General features: G+C 40.8%; 1 protein-coding gene across 1 annotated transcript; it reads left to right on the top strand.

The window, feature by feature from the left end:
• The first annotated feature begins 23942 nt into the window (after window positions 1-23942).
• On the top strand, window positions 23943-27217 carry LOC124273349 (transcription factor HES-1-B-like). The gene is made up of 4 exons (XM_046708586.1): window positions 23943-24158; window positions 24417-24512; window positions 25647-25734; window positions 26016-27217. Exons 1-4 carry the CDS (start codon window positions 24012-24014, stop codon window positions 26624-26626), a joined length of 942 nt encoding a protein of 313 aa, XP_046564542.1. The 5' UTR covers window positions 23943-24011; the 3' UTR covers window positions 26627-27217.
• Window positions 27218-27444: the final 227 nt, after the last annotated feature.

Here is a 27444-nt window from a genome sequence, read left to right as displayed (position 1 = left end):
GTGAACCAAGCAACTCATGTGAAGGAAAGGGAGTTGGGGAACACTAGTGTAGTGAACCAAGCAACTCATGTGAAGGAAAGGGAGTTGGGAAACAGTAGTATAGTGAACCAAGCAGCTCATGTGAAGGAAAGGGGGTTGGGGAACTGTACTATAGTGAACCAAGCAACTCATGTGAAGGAAAGGGGGTTGGGGAACAGTAGTATAGTGAACCAAGCAACTCATGTGAAGGAAAGGGAGTTGGGGAACAGTAGTATAGTGAACCAAGCAACTCATGTGAAGGAAACGGGGTTGGGGAACTGTACTATAGTGAACTAATCAGCTCGGCTAACCGTGATGGAAAGGGAGTAGATGTCACACGAGCCAAATAGAGTCTACAATAGTAGTTTAATTTTTTCAGTATTTCAGTACAAGTGCCACTGTCGTGACATTAACATTGAACGTCGCGGTCAGCGTGACACTGACCAATGTCACGTTCACCTTGGGAGGACATGTGACCCAGGTGTCACATCCTTTGTGCCGAGACATGGGGTGGGAAAGTGGTTTAAGGAGAAGCCAGCGTTCAGGTGGCCATCATCGTGCTGGGGTGTTTATCGCCTGACTGTGCCCCTGTGTCATATTTACATACGGAAACAAAGCATGAAATTGAGCAGTTACGACGTTCAAAACTGCTAGAATTGTAAATGTAACCAGACCTGCAGTATATAGTTCCTGTGTTAAGGCACTTGGTATAGCTTGAACTACGAGAACTGACCGGGTAGGTCAAAGTCAGCGGAGATTTCACATCTTTCCAAAGTTTAAACTCAACGAATAATCATCACAGGTCTACTACTCTGTCATTCTCTTTGCATCGGATGAGATAACTGGTGAACGATCAAAGATCGACGTCCTAAAGAAACATTGCCTCATAATGTTGCCCACACATTCCCGAAAATACGCTCGGTAGAGAAACGTTCTTCTTCTGCTGTTTTCTCATGAAGAATCGTGGAACCACTAGTTAGATCCAGACCTAGTATTTTAGCACAAACTAAACGTTGCGTACACACCTTCTGTGCGATGGGGTAGTCTAATGGGGTAGCGTAGTGGTTACTCGGGTTCGATTCCCCGCATATGATTAACGTGTGAAGTCCATTTCTGGCGTCCCCCGCGCAGATAATGCGGGAATATTGCTGAAAGCGGCTTAAACAAAGTCTCACTCTGTGTGATCCCAACGGGAAAACAGTATGTATAAATGTGAAAGATGCATGTACTCAGATATTGTGGAGGTGTTTTCCTGAAATGACATTTAGCACTTACAATATTAACAGGAGATGGACAGACCCATGTTCATAACAAAATATATTCACGTGACTAGTATCAGACTGAGCCAGTGGATCAAACCAGTAGCTGGTGTCACCCTGGCCCAGTGACACACCTACATGAAATAACGGACTCATCTCCGGGAATAGATTAAAAGTCAATCAGGTGGAAGCACTCAAGTTCAAGTGTGGTCATCCGGAGGCCAGGCGTGGAAGATATCGATCCCGAGGGGCTTTGAGAAAGTGAGATTAGCTTAAACGGGATTAATCCTGCTTCGACGCATGTGCCACGGTGCGTCTAAATAAAACGTTTCACTCTAAATTTAGGAGACTGGTAGTGACCATAAATTTTACTTTGCTCACCTGTGCTACTGCGACCTTTGATCTCACCGCTTTTTACCTGTTGTCTATTTCAAGACGTCCGAGACAATTAGCAAGTTGGCGGTAGGCAGAGAGATATTAAGTAGATCGTTTAACAAGGAATTTGGATGTAAATAACTACAAAAAGACCCATTTCTTCATCAGAATCAGATATTGTCAAGTTGAAAATAGCATCATAAAACTCCCCTAGGTGTAAAGTATTGACCGATGGCACTTCAGTCCGTGATAAATCCATGATTGACCAGTGTCCGGAGATGGACTTTGATTGTCTCGAACCCTCTGAGAGGAGGGACAGGTAAAGTGGTAGAAAACTGCCTATTGTGTACCTGTTTACCACCACGTCGCTGTGATTGAATAGGCAGTGCCGGTGGTATTAGAAACAGGTAGAAATAACTGAGGCGTTATACTGCATATTTCAAAGCCCATCATCTTATCAAGAAAGTACTCAAAACGGGACGGGTAACGGGAAGCATGCTTAATGGGGATTAGAATAGGAAATATCGGCGTATTATCGGACAGGCTACACAAATAGAGGATATGATGTAGATGTCTCCATATAATGTATAAACTATGTCAAATACACTTCAGCATACGTTTTATGTAACGGTACTGTAATTGAAAGAAATCCTCGATGCGAGCGGCTTGATACACAAGTAAATAACTATAACTAAAGAAAACTCTCACAAATACAATGACTGTAACTAAAGGAAATCCTCAGTGCGTTATGTGTGATACACAAGTACAGTGACTGTAACTGAAGGAAATCCTCAGTGCGTTATGTATGATACACAAGTACAGTGACTGTAAGAGAAGGAAATCCTCAGTGCGTTATGTATGATACACAAGTACAGTGACTGTAACAGAAGGAAATCCTCAGTGCGTTATGTATGATACACAAGTACAGTGACTGTAACTGAAGGAAATCCTCAGTGCGTTATGTATGATACACAAGTACAGTGACTGTAACAGAAGGAAATCCTCAGTTTATGTATGATACACAAGTACAGTGACTGTAAGAGAAGGAAATCCTCAGTGCGTTATGTATGATACACAAGTACAGTGACTGTAACTAAAGGAAATCCTCAGTGCGGTATGTGTGATACACAAGTACAGTGACTGTAACTGAAGGAAATCCTCAGTTTATGTATGATACACAAGTACAGTGACTGTAACAGAAAGAAATCCTCAGTTTATGTATGATACACAAGTACAGTGACTGTAACAGAAAGAAATCCTCAGGGCGTTATGTATGATACACAAGTACAGTGACTGTAAGAGAAGGAAATCCTCAGTTTATGTATGATACACAAGTACAGTGACTGTCACTGATGGAAATCCTTACTGTAAGAGAAGGAAATCCTCAGTGCGTTATGTATGATACACAAATACAGTGACTGTAACTGAAGGAAATCCTCAGTGCGTTATGTATGATACACAAGTACAGTGACTGTAACAGAAGGAAATCCTCAGTTTATGTATGATACACAAGTACAGTGACTGTAACAGAAGGAAATCCTCAGGGCGTTATGTATGATACACAAGTACAGTGACTGTAAGAGAAGGAAATCCTCAGTTTATGTATGATACACAAGTACAGTGACTGTCACTGATGGAAATCCTTAGTGCGTTATGTGATGATACACAAGAGAAGGACAGTGACTGTACACTAAGATGTAAGAGAAGGAAATCCTCAGTGCGTTATGTGTGATAGACAAGTACAGTGACTGTAACAGAAGGATATCCTCATACATACAACATATACAGAAAATACATACGGTTCATACATACAACATATACAGAAAATACATACGGTTCATACATACAACATATACAGAAAATACATACGCTTCATACATACAACATATACAGAAAATACATACGCTTCATACATACAACATATACAGAAAATACATACGGTTCATACATACAACATATACAGAAAATACATACGGTTCATACATACAACATATACAGAAAATACACACGCTTCATACATACAACATATACAGAAAATACATACGGTTCATACATACAACATATACAGAAAATACATACGGTTCATACATACAACATATACAGAAAATACATACGGTTCATACATACAACATATACAGAAAATACATACGCTTCATACATACAACATATACAGAAAATACATACGCTTCATACATACAACATATACAGAAAATACATACGCTTCCATACATACAACATATACAGAAAATACATAATGCTTCATACATACAACATATACAGAAAATACATACGGTTCATACATACAACATATACAGACAGAAAATACATACGCTTCATACATACAACATATACAGAAAATACATACGCTTCATACATACAACATATACAGAAATACATAATACATACGCTTCATATATACAAAATATATACATATAAATACATACAACATATAACAGAAAAATACATATACATACAACATATACAGAAAATACATACGCTTCATACATACAACATATACAGAAAATACATACGGTTATACATACATATACAGAAAATACGGAAATATACAGAAATATACATACGGTTCATACATACAACACATACAGAAAATACATACGCTTCATACATACAACATATACAGAAAATACATACGGTTTATACGTACAACATATACAGAAAATACACACGGTTCATACATACAACATATACAGAAAATACATACGCTTCATACATACAACATATACAGAAAATACATACGCTTCATACATACAACATATACAGAAAATACATACGCTTCATACATACAACATATACAGAAAATACATACGGTTCATACATACAACATATACAGAAAATTCATACGGTTCATACATACAACATATACAGAAAATACATACGCTTCATACATACAACATATACAGAAAATACATACGCTTCATACATACAACATATATATTATATACGTGGTTCATAATACAATGAATGAATATATATAATGTACTCTTCATACATACAGCACACTTATACCATCACTAAGATATATAGAACCAAATCTATACTGTTACCAAAAGAACGTCTTTACATACACTTGCTCCATATATTTCAAACACGACTCTAGCTGTCAGTGACGAAGGCATTACACTCATCAAACATGCACGGACATGCTACACATATGACAATTATACCATCCACACAAACGGGCACTTCATGTCAGTATGTCCATATCGGAGTCAATTAGAATGACCATAAATATTTCCAGAAACATCAAAGCGGTGCCGTTCAATGCCTACACGTGCACGAGCAGATTACAAGCCCTGCAGCCCTTCATATGACCTACGATCCCGTGCCCCCGCCGGCAGTGGCATTGAGACATTATACCACTGCCTCGGTCTGTGCATTAATAACGTATTAATCAAATGTCGGCACCGTCTGTATCTGCGAACTAAGCTGAAGGCAATAAACGGGGAAATTGGCCACAATGGCGGAAATTATAAATCTCTCAACGGGATGGACATAGCCTACAAGGGCTTCTAGTGGAGGAGATTTTAAACATATTAGAATCTACTTGAACTGCATTTAAATATTGTCGGCTTGTTTGATTTACGATTTACGGTTTGATTGTTTGAATATATCACTCTCGGCTGATCCCAGTTTGATGAGGGACTTTGCTGAAGGTGCAACCGATTGCTCACCTCCATTCGATTGCTCACCTCCAACTGATGATGACCTGTGTTGTTTTGAAGTGCCTTTGTACCAGTGAGAAGCACTGGGAAAACTCCAAAGACACACATGGACATTCAAAATGTAGATTTAGAATATAAACTCTAATTGCTAGTTTGGAAGATAAGCAACCCTTCACGTTGAAAACGTCACAAAGCACTTCATAGAATGCTACAGTCACGAGTCATCGGGAATATAGAACAGTAAGATGCAAGGTATCTATTAAGCAAACGTTCCTCGTAGAGGCAGTGACAACATAATGTAAACTACACACTTACATAATAACCCAGGACAGCAATTAAAATACACCAATACAAAAATATATTATAAGCCATATCTACGAGTATTGCATCACGTCGTACATTACTTGTATGTAACCTGTTTCGTTATTTGAAAAACATAAGCTATTTTGTCTATATTGATAAAACTTTCAAACATATGTATTTTAAGAGGAAAGAGAAGTAACTAGTGAGCTAGCCCTCGTCATCACAACTGGGGCTTCTCGTCTCTGACATCTAGTATCGGAAGAGCGGTGGTGACTTCAAAGGACACGGTGGAGCAGCGGTGTTGAAAGATAAGCCCCAACCTGTAGGGATATTACGTTACAAGTTTCGCACTGATGTGAAAATTTGAAAAAACTAAATTCGCACCTTGTTAACACCATACACCTCTGTTCATTTTTATGGCAAACTTCATCGGGGTACAAATTGATAAACATGTTCCACATATAAACGTCTCATTTTTATAACCATAACCGTCTTTGATGGAGTCAAAGGCACGGACTTCTTTGAGCGCAGTCATTGACCGCGAGCAGCGTGATGAAGGGAGGGCACCCGCGACACTGGAGTCACAGTCACTGGGGCGCGGCAATGTAAACGGGACTTTATTATAAGGAAATTGCCTCAAACATTTGTAAACTCCCTCGATTCTTTCACGGACTCTATTAGCCTGGTCAAGCGCCCAATTAAAGTTTGACCAGAGGGGGAACTATCTTTAATCTCCTTTGATCATTCGGGTGGTCATAAAACTTAGACTCCTTTTAAAATATGGTCAAGAAATTTGATTTTTTCGCCACGTGTTCATCATGGAGGTTGACACATTTGACCATTTCCTGCTTCTTGGTTAATCGATGTTAGTTAGGTCGGAAGTCCTGGGTATTTTAAGATTTTTACTAAACCAGGTCTCTCTATAATTAGGTGTAATGGATGTTACTTTTTGTGTTCAGAATAAATGTTTTGTAGTGCACGATATAAAATACAAGTGTGCCCTATATGTGTGTGTGCATTTCACATTTTGGCCAGTCGACTCTCTACGGACTAGTATCGATGTTAATCAATCTCTTTACATCATTACAAGTATATGCCACACTATGAGATAGGGCCAAATAATTTGTGTAATTCATGTGTACATTTGCAACCAAAACATAATACATGAATTATATCAGCATACCATATTAAATGACATTGAAATATTAGTTACACATATATGATGAAAAAATTGTTTCCTCATCACAGACTTGTTTGTTTCATAAATGTATTATAAAACCTTCGGGTACACGTGTATAATGAACAGTTTGTTTTCACATCACACAGTTGTTTGGTCATATCTGTTTAATGTCTCACAGAGATGTGTGCCGACATTGCTGTCAGTTGCCTGGAAGCTCAAAGATAATTGAACGATTTGTAAAAGAAGCCGTTTTGAAATTCATCGCTCGCACCATGCACCGTGTCTGGTGGTTAATAGCCAGTGGTCATTGTGATTGATCTTCGTCACTGTAACATTTCCTGTGTGGTCCTCATGCCATGTTCGCTTCAATAAAACTGTCTGGTGGTGATTTGATGTCTGTGTGTGACGTCATCGGTGACCAGCGGAGAGGAAGCGTGGACGTCACTGTCTGTCGGTTACGTCTCTGTCGATGACTCCAGACAGATTTCCCCCTCGATCTAGACTTGACTAATATGCCTTGTCCACCCCCATTACCGTGTAGTTGATACAATCTCTGATTTTATTGTTTCATCTCCTGTGGTATCTTTAACTACTGATGTTATTAAGCAGTATGGAGTTTGATGTGGCAAGCGGGACCCGTAGCTAGGTTTGCTGTGCTCTGACGCGCGGCCACATCGTTCTTAAAACACCGTGCAAACAGCAGAGGGAAATATTCTTCAGGGGACAGCAACAGTACACAATTAATAGTTGTTTGTCACAGAGACACAGATTACATTACTTCTTGCCAACGAAAGCGTTGATCATTTCTTATTACAGAGACACAGGTAGTCTCACAGTACTCTCTCGCCCTCCCTCCAGTACTAAAGCCCTAAATGAAGTAAGTCTAGATTTCCTCAGGTTCTGAATGTCTCCTATCTTACTGGGGTTCCCTTTCAATTTAAATGGGTTTTATTTGTTACTTTCAAAATTATATATATTCAGAGACTAAGCGTTACAATAAGGTGAGGTGAAATCGGGTTTAACGTCGTGCTTGAGAATATTTCGCCCATATGACGACGTGCATGCGTGTGTATGTGTATGTGCGGCTGCTTGTACTAGCCCAGACTTAAGCTGGTTTTATAGTGCTAGCCCACTGAGATACCATGCTGCAGTCAAGCATGAATACCCAACTCAGACACATTATACTGACTCCGAGCCGACCAGTCTTTGTTGTACCCATGAATGCCAAGCGCCAGGCATGGACCAACAAGTACCATATTTTAACGTTTTTTGGTATGACGCGGTCGGGGATCGAACCGGCGACCTTCCGCTCTCCTGGCGGACGCTCTAACCACTACACCACGGAGGCGGTCGTTAGAATAAGACGCGGGTAACATTGCTTCATGCCAACAAAAGCGTTGATCACCTCTTATTACAGAGACATAGGTTACATTGCTTTTTGTCAAAGAAAATGTTGATCGCTTCTTATTACAGAGACACAGGTTACATTGCTTTTTGTCAAAGAAAATGTTGATCGCTTAATTCCTATCTCAGAGACACAGGCTACATTGCTTTTTCTCAAAGAAAATGTTGATCGCTTCTTATTACAGAGACACAGGTTACATTGCTTTTTGTCAAAGAAAATGTTGATCGCTTCCTATCTCAGAGACACAGGTTACATTGCTTTTTGTCAAAGAAAATGTTGATCGCTTCTTATTACAGAGACACAGGTTACATTGCTTCTTGTCAAAGAAAATGTTGATCGCTTCCTATCTCAGAGACATAGGCTACATTGCTTTTTGTCAAAGAAAATGTTGATCGCTTCCTATCTCAGAGACACAGGTTACATTGCATTTTGTCAAAGAAAATGTTGATCGCTTCTTATTACTGAGACACAGGTTACATTGCTTTTTGTCAAAGAAAATGTTGATCGCTTCTTATTACAGAGACACAGGTTACATTGCTTTTTGTCAAAGAAAATGTTGATCGCTTCCTATCTCAGAGACACAGGTTACATTGCTTTTTGTCAAAGAAAATGTTGATCGCTTCTTATTACAGAGACACAGGTTACATTGCTTTTTGTCAAAGAAAATGTTGATCGCTTAATTCCTATATCAGAGACACAGGTTACATTGCTTTTTGTCAAAGAAAATGTTGATCGCTTCTTATTACAGAGACACAGGTTACATCGCTTCTTATCCCAGAAACATTACTTGCTTTTTGCCAAAGTGTTGATCGCCTCTTATCCCAGAGACACGGATTACACCGCTTCTTGTGACAGAAGTATAAATCACAATAGCATGACAACCGAATATCCTAACTTGTAGATCTTAAACTTTTCGATTCAGGAAAGAAATTGTGCTCTATGGAAATGGTTTGCAATAGCATAAAAGCAAACCCACCTTCCATTATATGAATTCATTATAATGACATTACTTTACCACTTCAAAGTGGCAGGTTGATATACAATTTAAGGTTGAGTCTGTCAGTGTTATAGATTAATAGAAACCGTTTGGCTGTTCCCAGATTCAACAGTTTCTCTACGATGCCTGCATACATACCTGAATAGCAAAACAATCACGTTAGACAAGTCGGACAGTACGCATCAGAGTTTTCGAGACAATATAAGGTAGTTACATTTAAACCAAAGCGATTATGTTGCAAGTAGGTGGTTTCTTATAAGATGTTTATATGCTTTCAATCAAGGACAATTGTATCGCTACATTACATACTTTCAAAAGGTGTGTTTGTTGCTTTACGCCGCATTCAGCAATACAACAGATGCATGATGATATTTACAGAATCATATCCCGAAGGTACTATTTAACACCGAGGTGACCCCACCAAAGAACCTATTGCTGGTATATACACGGGTCATAGAGGCAAGACTGGCCACGCGTGGACAATAAACTGACAGCTGGCCGTGAGGATTTTTCAAATAACTAACCCTGTGTTCATCAAAGTGTTTTCAGTTAATAACTTTATCTGCGGAAACGTCGCCTCTTTTGAAACAGCAATAACAAATGTTGGAGAAATTAAACATCACTCGTGATCCATACTGAAACAAAGCGTGCAGATAGTAACTGTCCATCTGTTGTCAAGGTGGTGCTCGGGGGGAGGGAGGGGGGGTTGTAGAATCATATACATTCCACAAGGCTGGTATTGTTGACGGACAAATACTTGCTCTGTGTGATACTTTCATCATATAGATATGTTGCACTTCTCAAACTGTTTCAAACATTTCTCATCTACTTGTAATCTACATGACTTGTTATGCTTGTAATATCAAATGTTGTGTTGCAAATAACGTTTTGAAATACAGATTTTATTTATCACCACTTCCGTATGTTTGTGTGTACTATTATGCACTTTTGCGAGTTAAAGCTGTGTTATATACATACAACATTTGACATCGTGAGAACGATGTGCGTGCCGACAATGTCACGGAATGTTTGTCAATGTGTTTGGTGCTTGTTACTTACACCAAACTATTCCCGCTACATGTTAGTATGTAAGTAACCGAATCTGGTCCCCACCATCCGGTGATACACTTGATGACAATCGACCCACTCACTTGGCCTGCGATAACATGCTATCCAACATGTGAAGTCCGACCACATAGGATGCTGGTGACCAACATTCTTATCGGAAATCTCACGGGTCTAATAGGTAGTTCCACTGTGACAATAAATTATTATGAATAAAGATTATTTAATATAGATGCAGTGTCGTTTGTCGGATCAATCGCAGTTTACGACTTCATTTTTATTGTTTCTTCAGCTGAACGCGGTCGATGATATATATACATCGCGCCCGCCCGTGCTTCAACCCGTCGCGTGCTGCCGTGGATTGCTAGTCTGCTGGGTGACGCCGGAATTAAATATAGCCGTTGATAAATCTGTAACACTTATGTGCAGGGGTATTCTTAAAGCTGCAAAAACATTTTGACAGTGGCCAAAGTCGGGGTTCGGGGTTGCAAAAACACTGTCTGTCGCGTCAGACGGGTTTGTGAACAAGGCGCGAAGTGGTTGCATCGACGGAACGGCATTTCGTGGGACGACGCAACCTGATGTTGATTCATGGGATCACGGGAGGCAAAACAAAGATGGCTGTTTTCTCTGAGGACTACTTTCCCACGCGAACCCGCACTCCGTATCGCTCCACAGGCACGTGCAGGCAATTAACCCTTGACCCACCATGTCAACCTCCGCCCTGGATTTACAACAACCAGAACATGTGTCGGAATCCAATCCAACCTCCACGTGACATGGCGAGAGGTTTCGCGGTTCACCGCCATATTGCGTACAATTACATCATTGAGCGCGGCACTTGACAGACTTGCCCCCAGATATGTGTGTAGGGACATATTGTTGAAAGATGAGTCTGTACAATAGATTCAGTTATCGGCGCAAACTGAACACATGTACAGGAATTTGTCGTCGAAGTTGAACGTGGTGGAGTGATGAGGGCAGATTACTCTCGGGAGAACCTGTTCTGATTAATCTATCACTGATTCAACACTGTCAATGTTTCTCCTGGGATTTCCACGTGGTATTGTCATCCTTCTTCAGCGTGTCGACTGTTGAATGAAACAGGTTAAGACTGTTCAATACGTCTTCTAGCAGTAGTTTGTAGCCGGAGCTACAAACGACAAGCAAGTTGTTACAGAAAAAATGTTGTTCCATTGTCATAACAAAATTGAATAAAAGGACCTCAAGAGACTTTCCCAATTTTCTAAAACGGCCGTAATCTAGACTTGCCAAGAAGTACGGACTTGAATAGACCCAAACATAAACTAACAACTAGTCTCTGAAATGAATATATTTTACAGAAAAAAAGCTCAAAGTAAAAAAAACATATATATAATGAAAAGGAGCCCTGAGAAATCTAGACTTGCCACATTTTCTAGACTTCCGTGGGCTTTCTTGGATATATTTGTTTCAGGGTCTGTACGACAGATTAACCCAAACAGTATAGACATTATAGTACAATTGTTCCATTGTCTGTGGGTTACTGTGGTACTCCGGCGCAAGCTCTTACAGGACTTACGTCAGCTCTTGTCAACGACAAAAGGAATTAGTATGTTGTAAACTCTTTTCATAGATTATTAATAAATGAACACCGATAAACAAATATTTAGAAAAAAATACATTTTATCAAAACAAATCATGAATGTCAGTGTATAGCCGCCGATACCATGTTGTACCTGCGTTACAATACTTCATGCAGTGCCATGCTCGGGTACCTAGTGATGAGTCTACCCAGATGTCACTACACTGACAGAGTCGTTGATTTCAGGTGGAGCTGTCGCATTAGTAATGACACGGCATAGGCAAAGTCAGGAAGAAAAACTAATTTTGTTACTGTACAAAACAATCTCATTGCGTGGTGTACGATACAGTAAACCTGGGAGTTAATGTAATTGCAATCATAAAGAACACAACATATACGTTATGCATAATTATAAATCATATTCTGTTGTTATACAAGACACATAAATATATTGCAGATTAACATAAGCATATTTCGGCTTATCAGAGAACACCTAATGTAGAAAAACAATAGTGTTATGAAGCGAGTGTTCATTAACGGTTAATGTCGAGACGTTCTCTGTTTCTATAAACATGTCATACGACAGATTTCCTTTTTCAGAGCAGGTAGACACAAAGTTTTCCAACGTTGATTTTTAAAATTTTTACTATGACCGTGATATAAATCTAGTGTCGGGAGAAGTAACTGTCTCCGCTGTAAGTTATGTCATCATCTGCCTTGTGTAGGTCGCAGATAGACTAACAACTAGTCTCTGAAATGAACATATTTTACAGAATAAAAAGCTGATAGTTCAATAAAATATAATGAAAAGGAGCCCTGAGACTTTCTTCATTTTCAGACTGTGGAAATCTAGACTTGCCACATTTTCTAGACTTGCGTGGATATATTTGCTTCAGGGTCTGTATGACAGACTAGGTCGCAGATTTTACATTTGTTTTCTGATTGCGCCAACTTGAGTCAAATTGAGTTTGACTCAGTGGTATCTACTATACTATTACTTGTCACTTACATATCATCGTCAATATTACTACTAGCTGTCTGTCATCTCTACAGATGTGTGTCATACATGTATATGTAAGTAAGTAACTCTTTTACCATTTTGTTGCAGACAGGCATAATGATTTGTACTCTACCCTTTGTGGGTTATATTTTGTGAAAGAGATTCTTGATTCTTGGTTTTTGCTTCTTTCCGAGAACACTGACCCTAGAGCCGAGATAAACCTTTCAAAAACTTCCAGAATAGTCCCCCTGCAAACACGAGTGCGCACTTTTTACACTTTTTCATCTTTAGGGATGAAGCAAGGAGATCATCTTTCACGAGTCATTTCATCACCACCCACGCATACACATCGCAATTGACAAAGGTACACTCCCTAAAAAATGAATAGAAAAAAGACAAGAATGTATTGCCGTCCCCACACTGTTGATTATCACCGAGGTGCTGTAACACTGAGAGTTCCGGCTAGCTGGGTCAGGTGTGGGATTACACCTAATTCATCCCCCTCGTGGGGAACATCGCAGGGTGGGTTGCTTCCTTATACGGGGAATTCTTTTCTACGCCAGGTGTACGGTGGGAGGGTTGGGTGGGTGCGAGTGACCTTGACTAATGTCGGTTAAAAAACACCGCTGGGTATTATTCTTTAAAGTACAATCTGACATCCTGTGTACCTCTATTCAAGACTTCAACCACCTCTTCCCATTTATCACTCCTGCATAATCCTACGGAATCGCTCGGCGCGTGTACGGGATATCTTATAATTTCTGAAGGCACTGCGGTGTTAGGCTCGGAAAACCCCCTCTGTTCCAGAAACTGCAATGTTCGTGTTATTTATGTTACTCTAATTTCCCTTTTGTTGGTAACTTATATACAAGACTGAAACACGAACAGGGAAGGTGGCTCACTGGCGTTCTGGTAGTACGTAGCCATGTCTAGTTTAATGTACCTCAAACGGTTCCTCGCAACCCTATAAATCCATTTAGACAATTCAATCCCCCTGTTTGGAAATGGAGCTCAGGAAGTTAGAAGTATAACATACATTAGGGTAGTAGAGTGTTCATATTTGTAAGCACTGGCCCTAGGGAATAAATTCCATCAGTTATTTCAGTCCATCGAAAGCGTATATTTATTCTCTTTACATAGAATGTTTATTCAACAGTTGACTTCAATGTGTTTCATGAGTAAACGTGAAGACCGGTGTACACACTGATCCAGGTTTCCTGGTAGCTGACCGAGTTAATGGCTGTTGAAATATGTTTTATAAGTTGGGCCAGGTGAGGGTAAACCCTACCCATTGGCTTGCTCGTCACTGGATTCGAACCTGATGACAGAAACCCATGAGAGCATGGCTCAAGTTATGCTGGTACTTTCTCAGGCCAAACTTCACAGAACATGTGTGTTGTCGACTGTTTTACAATACAAACGTCATTGGCCGACAAGTGAGGGTATAAGTATGCCGTGTATAGCATCACTAGATCTGATAACCCTCAACATCATTAAAACTGACCTTCCTCACTAAGACATCACAACCTCATCATCGACCTCACTAACACATCACACCTTCAACATCTACCTCAGCATCGGCCTCACTAACACATCATACCTTCAACATCCACCTCAGCATCGACCTCACTAACATATCACACCTTCAACATCCACCTCAGCATCGACCTCGCTAACATATCACACCTTCAACATCCACCTCAGCATCGACCTCACTAACACATCATACCTTCATCATCTACCTCATTAACACATCATACCATCACCATCTACCTCACGAACACATCATACCTTCATTATCTACTTCACTAACAAATCATACATTCATCATCTACCTCACAAACACATCACACCTTCATCATCTACCTCACTAACACAGTACACCTTCATCATCTACCTCAATAACACATCATACCTTCAACATCTACCTCACAAACACATCACCCCTTCCTCACTAACACATCATACCTTCATCATCAACCTCACTAACACAGTACACCTTCATCATCTACCTCACGAACACATCATACCTTCATCATCTACCTCACAAACACATCATACCTTCATCATCTACCTCACTAACACATCATACCTCCATCTTCTACCTCACAAACACATCACACCTTCATCTTCCTCACTAACACAACACACCTTCATCATCTACCTCACTAACACATCATACCTTCACCATCTACCTCACTAACACAGTACACCTTCATCATCTACCTCACTAACACATCATACCTTCAACATCTACCTCACAAACACATCATACCTTCATAATCTACCTCACAAACACATCATACCTTCAACATCTACCTCACATACACATCACACCCTCAACATCTACCTCACAAACACATCATACCTTCATCATCTACCTCACAAACACAGTACACCTTCATCGTCTTCCTCACATATACATCACACCTTCAACATCTACCTCACTAACACATCATACCTCCATCATCTACCTCACAAACACCTCACACCTTCATCATCTTCCTCACCTAACACATCATACCTTCATCATCTACCTCACAAACACATCATACCTTCATCATCTACCTCACTAACACAGTACGCCTTCATCGTCTTCCTCACTTATACATCACACCTTCAACATCTACCTCACAAACACATCATACCTTCATCATCTACCTCACTAACACAGTACACCTTCATCATCTACCTCACTAACACATCATACCTTCATCATCTACCTCACAAACACATCATGCCTTCATCATCTACCTCACAAACACATCATACCTCCATCTTCTACCTCACAAACACATCACACCTTCATCGTCCTCACTAACACAACACACCTTCATCATCTACCTCACTAACACATCAAATCTTCATCATCTACCTCACGAACACATCATACCTTCATCATCTACCTCAATAACACATCACACCTTCATCATCTACCTCACTAACACATCACACCTTCATCATCTACCTCACAAACACATCATGCCTTCATCATCTACCTCACAAACACATCATACCTCCATCTTCTACCTCACAAACACATCACACCTTCATCTTCCTCACTAACACAACACACCTTCATCATCTACCTCACTAACACATCATACCTTCATCATCTACCTCACTAACACAGTACACCTTCATCATCTACCTCACTAACACATCATACCTTCAACATCTACCTCAAAAACACATCATACCTTCATCATCTACCTCACAAACACATCACACCTTCAACATCTACCTCACTTACACATCACACCCTCAACATCTACATCACAAACACATCATACCTTCATCATCTACCTCACAAACACAGTACACCTTCATCGTCTTCCTCACATATACATCACACCTTCAACATCTACCTCACAAACACATCAAACCTTCATCGTCTACCTCACTAACATATCAAACCTTCATAATCGACCTTACTAACACACCAAACCTTCATAATCTACCTCACTAACACAGTTCACCTTCAACATCTACCTCACATACACATCACACCTTCATCATCCACCTCACTAACACATCATACCTCCATCATCTACTTCACAAACACCTCACACCTTCATCATCTTCCTCACTAACACATCATACCTTCAACATCTACCTACAAGCACATCATACCTTCATCATCTACCTCACTAACACAGTACACCTTCATCGTCTTCCTCACATATACATCACACCTTCAACATCTACCTCACAAACACATCATACCTTCATCATCTACCTCACTAACACATTATACCTCCATCATCTACCTCACTAACACAGTTCACCTTCAACATCTACCTCACATACACATCACACCTTCATCATCGACTTCACTAACACATCATACCTTCATCATCTACCTCACTAACACATCACTCCTTCATCATCTACCTCACTAACACATCATACCTTCATAATCGTGCTTACTAACACATCAAACCTTCATCGTCTACCTCACTAACACATCAAACCTTCATCATCTACCTCACTAACACATCAAACCTTCATCATCTACCTCACAAACACATCAAACCTTCATCGTCTACCTCACTAACATATCAAACCTTCATAATCGACCTTACTAACACACCAAACCTTCATAATCTACCTCACTAACACAGTACACCTTCATCACCTACCTCACTAACACAGTACACCTTCATCATCTACCTCACTAACACATCAAACCTTCACCATCTACCTCACTAACACATCATACCTTCACAATCTATCTCACTAACACATCATACCTTCAACATCGACCTCAGCATCGACCTCACTAACACATCACACCTTCAACATCCACCTCAGCATCGACCTCGCTAACATATCACACCTTCAACATCTACTGCGTGGTGTACGATACAGTAAACCTGGAGTTAATGTAGTGCAGTCATAAAGGAACACAACATATACGTTATGCATAATTATAAATCATATTCTATTTGTTATACAAGACCGCATAAATATATTACCGAATTAACATAAATATTTCATTATCAGAACTACCTAATGCTTAGAAAAACAATGAGTGTTATGAAGCGAGTGTTTCATTAACGAGTTAATGCTCAAGCGTTCTCTGTTTACCTATAAACGTATCATACGACAGATTTCCTTTTCAAGAACTAATTTGAACACAAAGTTTTCCAACGTTGATTTTAAAATTTTATATGACCGTGATATAAATCTGAGTGTCAGGAGAAGTATTCATCTCCGCTGTAAGTTATGTCATCATCTGCCTTGTGTAGGAGTCCGCCAGATAGACTAACAACTAGTCCTCTAAGGAAATAGACATATTTTACAAGGATAAAAGCTGATAGTTCAATGGAAATATATTAGAAAGAGAATTCCTGAGACTTTCTTCATTTTCAGACTATGAAATCTAAGACACCACATTTTCCTAGACTTGCATGGATATATTTGCTTCAGGAGTCTATGTAACCAGACTAGGTCACCAGATTACATTTGTTTCTGGTGCGCCAACTTGATCAAATTGAGTTTGACTCAGTGGTATCTATACTATTACTTGTCCTTACATATCATCGTCAATATTACTACTGGCTGTCACTGTCATCTCTCTACAGATGTATTGTCATACATGTATATATGATAGTAACTCTTTACCATTTTGTTACCAGACAGGGCATAATGGTTGTCTCCCTACCCTTTGTAAGGTTATATTTATGGGATTCTTTGTTCCTTCCTTTCCTTCCAGGCTCCTTCCTTTCGTCCCCCCATTTCATCTTCCGTCCATTCCTTCCACCACCTTCCTGTGCTTTCCTTCCATCCCCATTATCCACCATTTCCTTCCTTCCATTCTTCCGTTATTCCATCCTTCCTCCACCATTCATATTCCTGTCCATACCTTCCTTGTCTACCTCCATATTCATCCATCTACCTCCTTGGTCGTCTTCCTTCCATCTACCTCTGTCATGTGTCCACCTTTTTCCTTCCATCCTCCTTGTCATGCCTCCATCATCCACCTTCTGTCCTTTATCCATATTCCTTGTCCACCTCCATGCCTTCATCCATTCGTCGTCTTCCTCCATCCATGTGTCTACTCCTTGTGTCCATCTACCTCCTTTGTGGTCGTGTCGTCTGTGCTTCCACCTTCCTCCATGTGTCCTTGTGCCTTCGTGTCCTCCTTGTGATCCACCTTCCTCCTACCTCCTTCGTTCTCGTCTTTGTGTCCACCTCCACATCTACCTCCATCCATACCTTCATCCATCCTCGTCCACATCTTGGGTCGTATTCCATCCACTTGTCTACCTCCTTCCATCCTGTGTCATCTATCTCCTTGTGTCTGTCCTCCTTCCACTTGTGTCAGTTATTTTGTCCATATTTGTCCGTCTCCTGTGTCGTGTCCTTCCTTCCATCCACCTCAGCATCGACCTCGCTAACATATCACACCTTCAACATCTACCTCAGCATCGACCTCACTAACATATCACACCTTCAACATCTACCTCAGCTTCGACCTCACTAACACATCATGCCTTCATCATTTACCTCACTAACATATCACACCTTCAACATCTACCTCACTAACACATCACACCTTCACAATCTACATCGGATTCTACCTCACTGACACACAACATCAGTATCTATCTCAGTAATGAATCACCTACAGTGACATGACACACGCTACCATCAAGTACTATATTTTATAATGATTATATTCTGCTGATGACCAACGACTGTTCTCTCAATCAACAAGGAAACAATGGAAGGCATCTCTCTGAACACGGTTGTAAAAAACGACCAGAGATCGATCCCTTCTTAGATATACGTTTATGATATGATATATGATATATACCTACTATGATAAACAATAATAACATTTGTGCCAAGAAAATCATGTTATAACATCTGCACATAGTGCAATACTCCAGGTTCGAACTTACACAGTGCAGGCGACGGGCCCGAAGAGATGGGCTACCCATCGATTTATGTCAACTTTGTATGTTTGTATAGATACGAATCGGCAAATGGGTTCCCCAAGAGACCTTTTAGAGTAAATTATTTAGGAAACATGATAAGGACTCTGTGAAATGACTTCGAAGATAAACATGTTTTCGCTCCATTTGCATGATACATGTACTTCTATTTTTGCACACATTCATGTTTAGATTAGACGAAGACAAGTTAATCAGTCATACACATGCAGACAAGTAACTACAGATAATGAAAAACTACATGCGTTGGGAGGGGTACCCATTTTACAAAATACCATTTCCGACTTAGACTGTATCATGAACCTGTATTTTTCTTGAATATGTGCGCCTATAGCCTGTCCCACATTTCATAAATACATAAATAGGAAACACTGCCTGTGTTGACAGGGGTATCCAGATTAATAAATTACCTGTATATAGGAACCACTGCCTGTGTTGACAGGGGCATCCAGATAAATAAATCAGTTGTATATAGGAACCACTGCCTGTGTTGACAGGGGTATCTAGGTTAATAAATCAGTGTATATAGGAACCACTGCCTGTGTTGACAGGGGTATCTAGGTAAATAAATCAGCTGTATATAGGAACCACTGCTTGTGTTGACAGGGGTATCCAGATTAATAAATCAGCTGTATATAGGAAACACTGCCTGTGTTGACAGGGGTATCCAGGTTAATATATCAGCTGTATATAGGAACCACTGGTTGTGTTGACAGGGGTATCCAGGTTAATACATGATTTGTATATAGGAACCACTGCCTGTGTTGACAGGGGTATCCAGGTTAATAAATTACCTGTATATAGGAACCACTGCCTGTGTTGACAGGGGTATCCAGCTTAATATATAAGCTGTATGTAGGATCCACTGCCTGTGTTGACAGGGGTATCCAGATTAATAAATCAGCTGTATATGTAAGAAATACTGCCTCTGTTGACAGGGGTATCCAGATTAATAAATCCGTTGTATATAGGAACCACTGCTTGTGTTGACAGGGGTTTCCATGTTAATAAATCAGTTGTATATAGGAAACACTGCCTGTGTTGACAGGGGTATCCAGATTAATAAATCAGTTGTATATAGGAACCACTGCCTGTTTTGACAGGGGTATCCAGGTTAAGAAATCAGCTGTATTTAGGAACCACTGCCTGTGTTGACAGGGGTTTCCAGGTTAATATATAAGTTGTATATTGGTAATACTGTCTGTGTTGACAGTGGGTATCCCCCACTGTAGTAGCACTCTGTGTTGGAGGGGGTGAAATATGACATATTAGATCGACCACACACATTGCAGATTGACTACACCATGCGACGTGTGCTCGCTGTACCATTGTTTTCTACATGTGTAGTTTTACCACCTGCGGTTGTACATGTCACAATAACACTCGTTATATCACTTATCTACACGGTGACTAACTGCTGAACATATTTGACCACCACTGTGCGACTAGATTGCCTATCAAATGTGTTCACCGCTATTACTAATCCCTGCTGATAATGAAGTTTCCCCCCGAGTAAATATGTACACCTATCGTACTGGTACAGAACAAACTCCACCACTCAGATATTCGGTTACCCTTGACCATCCCAATGCAGAGCTTGTCGCCTGTGTGTCGTGGAGATCCGTAGGGGAGCGAGACACGAGGGCGATGGAGGACCATTTGGCGCCTATATGGGTCACGCGCCGCACGTGCTCTCGTAGACTTTCGTCGCCTGTCGTCCGTAATTCCCACGGTTTGTTAACTGGATAGGACACTACGATCTGTTGCCGCAATTTGTTCGTTTTCTCTGTTTCCTTTCGAGTTTTGCAGAATAAGATTTGTGTATCTGTTCAGTTATCACATTGCTGAAATATGAGTTATTGTAAAACATGAAGTTAACATCTGAGTAACACATTATAACTCAAGAGTATATGAACAACTCAAGTTACATTTGACCACTTTCTAAATGGCATTGTGTATTCATAACTCAAGTTGACCCGTGAAGATCCGGTGTAGAATAGGTCTTCAGCAACCCATGCTTGCCACAAAAGGCGAGTATGCTTGTCGTAAGAGGCGACTAACGGGATCGGGTGGTCAGGCTCGCTGACTTGGTTGACACATGTCATCGGTTCCTAATTGCCCAGATCGATGCTCATGCTGTTGATCGCTTGATTGTCTGGTCCAGACTCGATTATTTACAGACCGCCGCCATATAGCTGGAATATTGCTGAGTGCGGCGTAAAAGTAAACTCACTCACTCACTCACTCATAACTCAAGTTGCTTTAATTCTGCAAGATTCAGATTCACTGTTAAACAATTGAAGCGGTTAAAATATTTGCTACTTGTAATTATAAAAATATGTAAGTTTCTTAGATATTCATTCGTGATGTGTGTTTCGTAATATGAGTTTAGAATTATTATCTACCTTTTAAAACACAATATTTTCCTTATACCTTGTTTTGTAAGTAGTTCGTTTTTAAATTAACACGTACTTCGTAGAATACTAACACATGTAGACTAATGCTTAGTTTCTGAATATGTATAATTTTGATAGAAACAAACAAGCCCATTTGAATTGAAAAGGAGCCCCAGGGAGACCAGAGATTCAGAACCTGAGGAAATCTAGACTTGCTTTAGTTAGGGCTTTCGCACTGCAGAGAGGCTTGGCAGTAGGGTAAATAATGTGGTTCAGGGACTGGGAGACAGACTATAACACTCGCAACATTCTCAGTTTCCATCTTCTGTCGTCAGGTTATGAAGGATAACATGCGCAGCGGGGTTTGGGTCTGTAAAACAGGGGGCGAAGCTGCAAAGGTTTTTCCACAAGCGATGCCCTCAGTTTTAGTGTCCCTGCAACCTGCGGGTTTTACAGCACCAACCATCACCGAGCAAGGGTGGTTTATCTCGCACCGATAAATAACGATCATGTTTGTCTGTACACATCAAAACATACTTACATGGTTATCCCCCAAAGTGACTCGCCCGATCACTGATGCACGTGGAACACGTGTTTATCGTGGTCAACAATTAATGCATAGCTATTTTGTTTTCAAATATATAAGCAAGAGGTTCGTTCGTATGTAATTATTCAGATGCGAATTTACATGCTCTTTTTACAAAATACCCCCCAAATCCTACTTTTGTTGAAAAAGACCAAACAGTTTTGTTATAGATCAGCACATTAATGTCCACATTTCACAGCTTCAAAACAGTTCCCTTATGCATGAAGCGGTGGTCGCATCAGTGCTGTCCTCGAGTTATGAACGATATTCAGTGCGGTGTACTGGTTCGAATCCCACCCAGGACCGGGAATTCCAGGATGACGACTTACATACTATGATTGGTAGACATGGTACGCAGCAGGTTAATACAATGTTTCCAAACACCTTTGGAGATATCAGATTGTCGCCAGTCATTTAAAACTACTGAAAAGCAAACGATCAGAGATGAAACCCCATCAGTATCTGAGAGCTGATTACATAACTATGAGAAACCTCCAAAAGGTATAGAAGAGGTGTCTGAGTGATGTTCTCGGCCTGTGTCGTCGGTGTGGCCGTCACGGCGGCACGTGTGTTCATGCAAACGTCTCGCTGACCAGTAGTCCCGGGTGACAAATGGACGTTGACAAGCATGGACTGCTCATTTTTCTCTCGTCAGCAACAGGTGTGTAAGATGTGCGCCAGGTAAAACACGTGGAAGCAAGGATTGTACATAAACCTGGCGTCCCAGTCTGTCCACACACTGGCTTTACATCGTGGACTGATTCCAGAATGATAATCAGTTAACAGAATAACTGTTGATGAAACTTGAATGCTATATATTGCACACACCGTGTTGATGCTATTTCCTTAGGGTCGCTTCTAGTCTGGGTCGCTTCGTACAGGAGACTGGCTGTGTCAGTTTAGTACATTTTGAAAGGAAGTCATTAAATATTGTGACAGTATTATTGAAAGTTTATTCATACAAGAGTTGCAATGCTAGAAACTATATGTATGTATAATTAGGTACCCTGTGACGAAACTTACTGTATACACTGATGATTTTATCAGTATTTCTTACAGTTCAAAAATGTTTCATAAATAATCGGCGTTGGTTGACCAAACACTATTGAGTGTTGCGATAAGGGGTTCAAAAGTGAAAACTGTGAAGTTTCAAGCGACAAAAATTGAAAACAAAAGATTATCAATGTGTGAAAATCGGCAAAGTTCATAATCTGTATTGTATAGCAATCACGAAGGCTGCGGTATCAGAGTCGCTCATCGATGTACAGTACGTTCCCACGATTTGCGATGAAAGCATTTGAAGCGAAACACACTCGCGGGGCGCACTCTCTCTGTAAACCGAAAACAAACACTAAGTTGGGCTTTGAATTGTATTATTTAGCCCATCATGTACTGCGTGGTATGGTTGGTTTCTAATCACTTTCGGGGCAAAGAGGGCGGGAAATTCCCACAGACGAAATCTGAGGGTGGTGTAAGTTTCGGCGCGTGCGGTGAGTTTATCTCGTAAATTTCGCCACTGATTGACGCCTGGGAGTGCTTATGCCACTGCGCGCGCTCCCACTAGCCAATCAAAACTGGTGTCGCGCACGACCACCACCCCCCGCAAAGCTTGATTGACAGCCAGTGGGTCTTCTCAGCGTGGGAAACCAAGACTTCGTGCCTTCACAGTGAGCTTGATGTATAAGGACGGTAATCGACATCTAAATTCCGATACATTACATGCCGACGCTCACTCGGCTACCTGTTGCATTGGTAGACATTTCACTGGGAAAGTTGCTCATTTCAACAGTCGTGTTGATGTGTTCTTCAGAAACCATGTCGGATACCTGCAGCGATGACAAGCGACCAGGAGCCTCCTCTAGAAGGGTAGGTCTATAATATTAAAATTTATTTTCATTTATTTAATTTGTTATATGAAATGTTTTGGTTTTTTTTTATATTAAGGTTATTTTTGTAAATGCATCATAATTCAAAAGTCGTCTCGTTTGCACTTGACATAGACGGCATATCAACTTTAAGTTTGTGTTTCGTATGTCTTGCACGACACAAGCATATGTATATATGGTCACTCTGCTGATGTACATACAAATTGTCATACTGTATGCACGTGTATGTTCATTGCAGAGTAACAAACCACTCATGGAAAAAAGACGGCGAGCTCGGATAAATGAGTGCCTTGGACAGCTGAAATCCCTCGTCCTACAGGCTCTCAAGAAAGATGTAAGTAATAACAGCTGATCCCACGGTGCCCCGTTACAGGTCACCTGTTGCACCCATGCTTCAATACTATATCACTGCTTCCTGGGCCTTGTGGCTGAAGCATCTTGTGGTCAAGCAGTACGGAAGCTTGTATTGCAGGGGTGGATATTTACGACGGCGATCAAATTTATTGAAATTGTTCTATATCATGTTCGGTTGTAATTTTCTCACGCTCGTAGTTCATATCTCAAGTACATACACAATATTTGATTACAAATTTCAATGACAGATATGTCAATACTGTATGTTCAGCGGTGACGATTAAGTCGCATGGAGAAGATAGTTGATGGGTCATTTAGTTTGGAGAGGGTTCTTTCTCACGGGTCAGCGAGTCTCCGCTTCTTTATTTCAAGCTTGGAGATATTTACATGTGAGCTAACAGTAATTCTTTCAGTTAGACACTAGTTATCTCCCTTTGATTGTAGATCCCACAACCCCAGTCTATAATCTGTATGAATGTTTACTCAGGCCTAAAACCCCTATCATGCTCCATGATGAATACGAAAGCAGAGAGTTCCCTCCCTTAGACAGGTTTACTGTTGAAATACACCACCAACAATGTCGCAAGGTTACACAGGTTATCACTTTCTCACGGTGTTTTCGACTCACTGTTGATAAGCGTGGCTCGCGACTAAGTGAGCGACCGAAGCATTGCAAATACATTACGCCGGCTCGCAAACTGAAAGATTTGTATAGAGCTAACAATTCTGAACTTCGGCCAACATTGCCTTGGGCAAAAGCGTGGGAGCGAAAAAGTCGTGAAACTTTGCGAAATACTTTCGTACAAGAAAGTAAACGAATTCTGGAAAAAAACCTTCGAGGGAATTCGCCCTGTTTGGCCTTCGTTCATTGTCCATGAAATCGGAATCAATTAGAAATGATCATCACACCCAAGCACACACACACAAACACACACATTAAAAGGTTAAAATGTTATTTGATAGTGAATGATAAGTTATGGTTAATTTGGGCGAGGGGACTTCGTCTTCGGTTGGACATTTGTATTCTGTATACTCGGTAATAGTGTATTAGTGTGTTGTTTTGAATGTTTTGAATGTTTTGAACAATCCTTTTAATTAGTTGTATATATTTCAGAGCACCCAATATTCCAAACTTGAAAAGGCTGACATCCTGGAGATGACTGTAAAACACCTGAAGCTCCTCCAGCGACAACAACTAGCAGGTAACTACACCTTCTTGTTGAACGACTCCTTGACGTGGTCAAACAACATGGATTCTAAAGCTGATGTCTGTCTTGAAACAATAACCGATTCAAAGATAGAACGGTTCCTGTAACATACCTCAATCATAGTGTTTCTCAAATTTAATTTGTGCGTTTGTGATCAGATAGTTATGATGTCACATTCGATTATATGTTTAAATAACAGACTAAAAATTAAAGTTCAGTAAAATGCCGTTGAGATCAATTTTTAATATACTAACGTCTTTTGTTTCGGTTTTCAGCGGCCATGTCTTCCGACCCGTTCCTCATGGGCAAATATCGAGCAGGATTTAACGAATGTGCAGGCGAAGTCGCCAGATACCTTGATGCTGTCAGCGTCAACCATGACGTCAAGTCACGTGTTCTGAACCACCTTGCCAACTGTGTGTCTCAGATCCCCCCGGAGGCCCAGATCCACCCCGCCCACCTACAAGCCCTCAACGTCATCCCCCAGGCCAGCCAGCCTGCTTTCCCCATCAATAGCCTGGGTCCCTGCACCCCCGTCTGGAACATCGTCCCCGCCTCTGTCACTCACCAGGTCCACAGCCAGAATCCTCATATAAACGTTTCCCCATATTCCAAAATGGATAGGCCAAGGTTTACACCGTCTCCTGAGAGTAGGTCTCTCCCAGACAGCCGCTCATCCCCAGACTCATCGCCTGTGTCTTCCCCGGATTCTAAGAGTGACATTGACCTCTCCTCAAGACGTCAGTATGAAACGTTTACGTCACCACGCGTTTCTGCTTCGCCATCTTTGATTTCCGTGAAACGGGAAAGGGAAACAACTCCGCCCCGACAAGAACTTGAACATCATTTGGAAGTCGAGGGTGATAAAATGTGGCGGCCTTGGTGATGGACTCTATAAAACACGATCACAGACTTTATATATAGGGTATATCTCTGCAGGGAGGTTAACGTCTTTCACTTCAGTGATATCATTGTCACACACTCACGTGCCTTGCATATCCGTGATATCATATTGTATCATATGTGCGTCTTGTATATCACATTGTCACACCTAATTTGTCACTGTGTCACGGTGACTTAAACATCATCCCTGATATCACCGTGTAGCACATAAGTGACTTACATGTCACTGTGTCACTCGGTGTTTTTTTTTATCCGTGATATCACTGTGTCTCACAAAAGTGCCTTGTTTATCCGTGATATCACTGTCACACGCAAGTGCCCTGTATATCCGTGACATCACCTTCGCACATCGTGCCCTGTATATCCGTGACATCACCTTCGCACATCGTGCCTTTTATATCCGTGATATCCATCAATTCCATATGTTCACGTGTTCCGTATATATTGGTGACGTCACTGTTATTTCCACTGACCAGCACGTGATTGTTGACTCTATGGCAAGTGAATATTCCAAGTGCTCTCTGGGTGGAAACTCAGATAATTGTGTCAAATTAAACCACGTTTTGAAAAAAAACATCAGTGTTTTTTGTCCTCTGTTAAGAAAATTGCGCCAGGAGTCGGTGCAGAGCCAGTCACGCACCGGCCCTTCACACCAGGTAGTCAGTTTACTTACATGAACATTCACCACTATAGGTCGGACTGAACTAGCTATCTACAGTTATCCAATACTGGCGCATTGACGACACACGAACAATAGAAAAGGTATCGCTGAGAGGAGGCAATATTGCTTTACCAGACGGA

Source organism: Haliotis rubra, unplaced genomic scaffold, assembly GCF_003918875.1.
Source record: "Haliotis rubra isolate DU_JTF1 unplaced genomic scaffold, ASM391887v1 Scf18, whole genome shotgun sequence".
NCBI classification, from domain to species: Eukaryota; Metazoa; Mollusca; class Gastropoda; order Lepetellida; family Haliotidae; genus Haliotis; species Haliotis rubra.
This window is presented reverse-complemented; position numbering and strand designations above follow the sequence as displayed.

Bases quoted from the DNA above. Each gene is read 5' to 3' on its own strand.
- LOC124273349 (XM_046708586.1), top strand. From the start codon at position 24,012: ATGCCGACGCTCACTCGGCTACCTGTTGCATTGGTAGACATTTCACTG. The intron at 24,159-24,416 runs GTAGGTCTATAA...TGTTCATTGCAG, and splicing joins CAGGAGCCTCCTCTAGAAGG to AGTAACAAACCACTCATGGA. The intron at 25,735-26,015 runs GTAACTACACCT...TTCGGTTTTCAG, and splicing joins CCAGCGACAACAACTAGCAG to CGGCCATGTCTTCCGACCCG.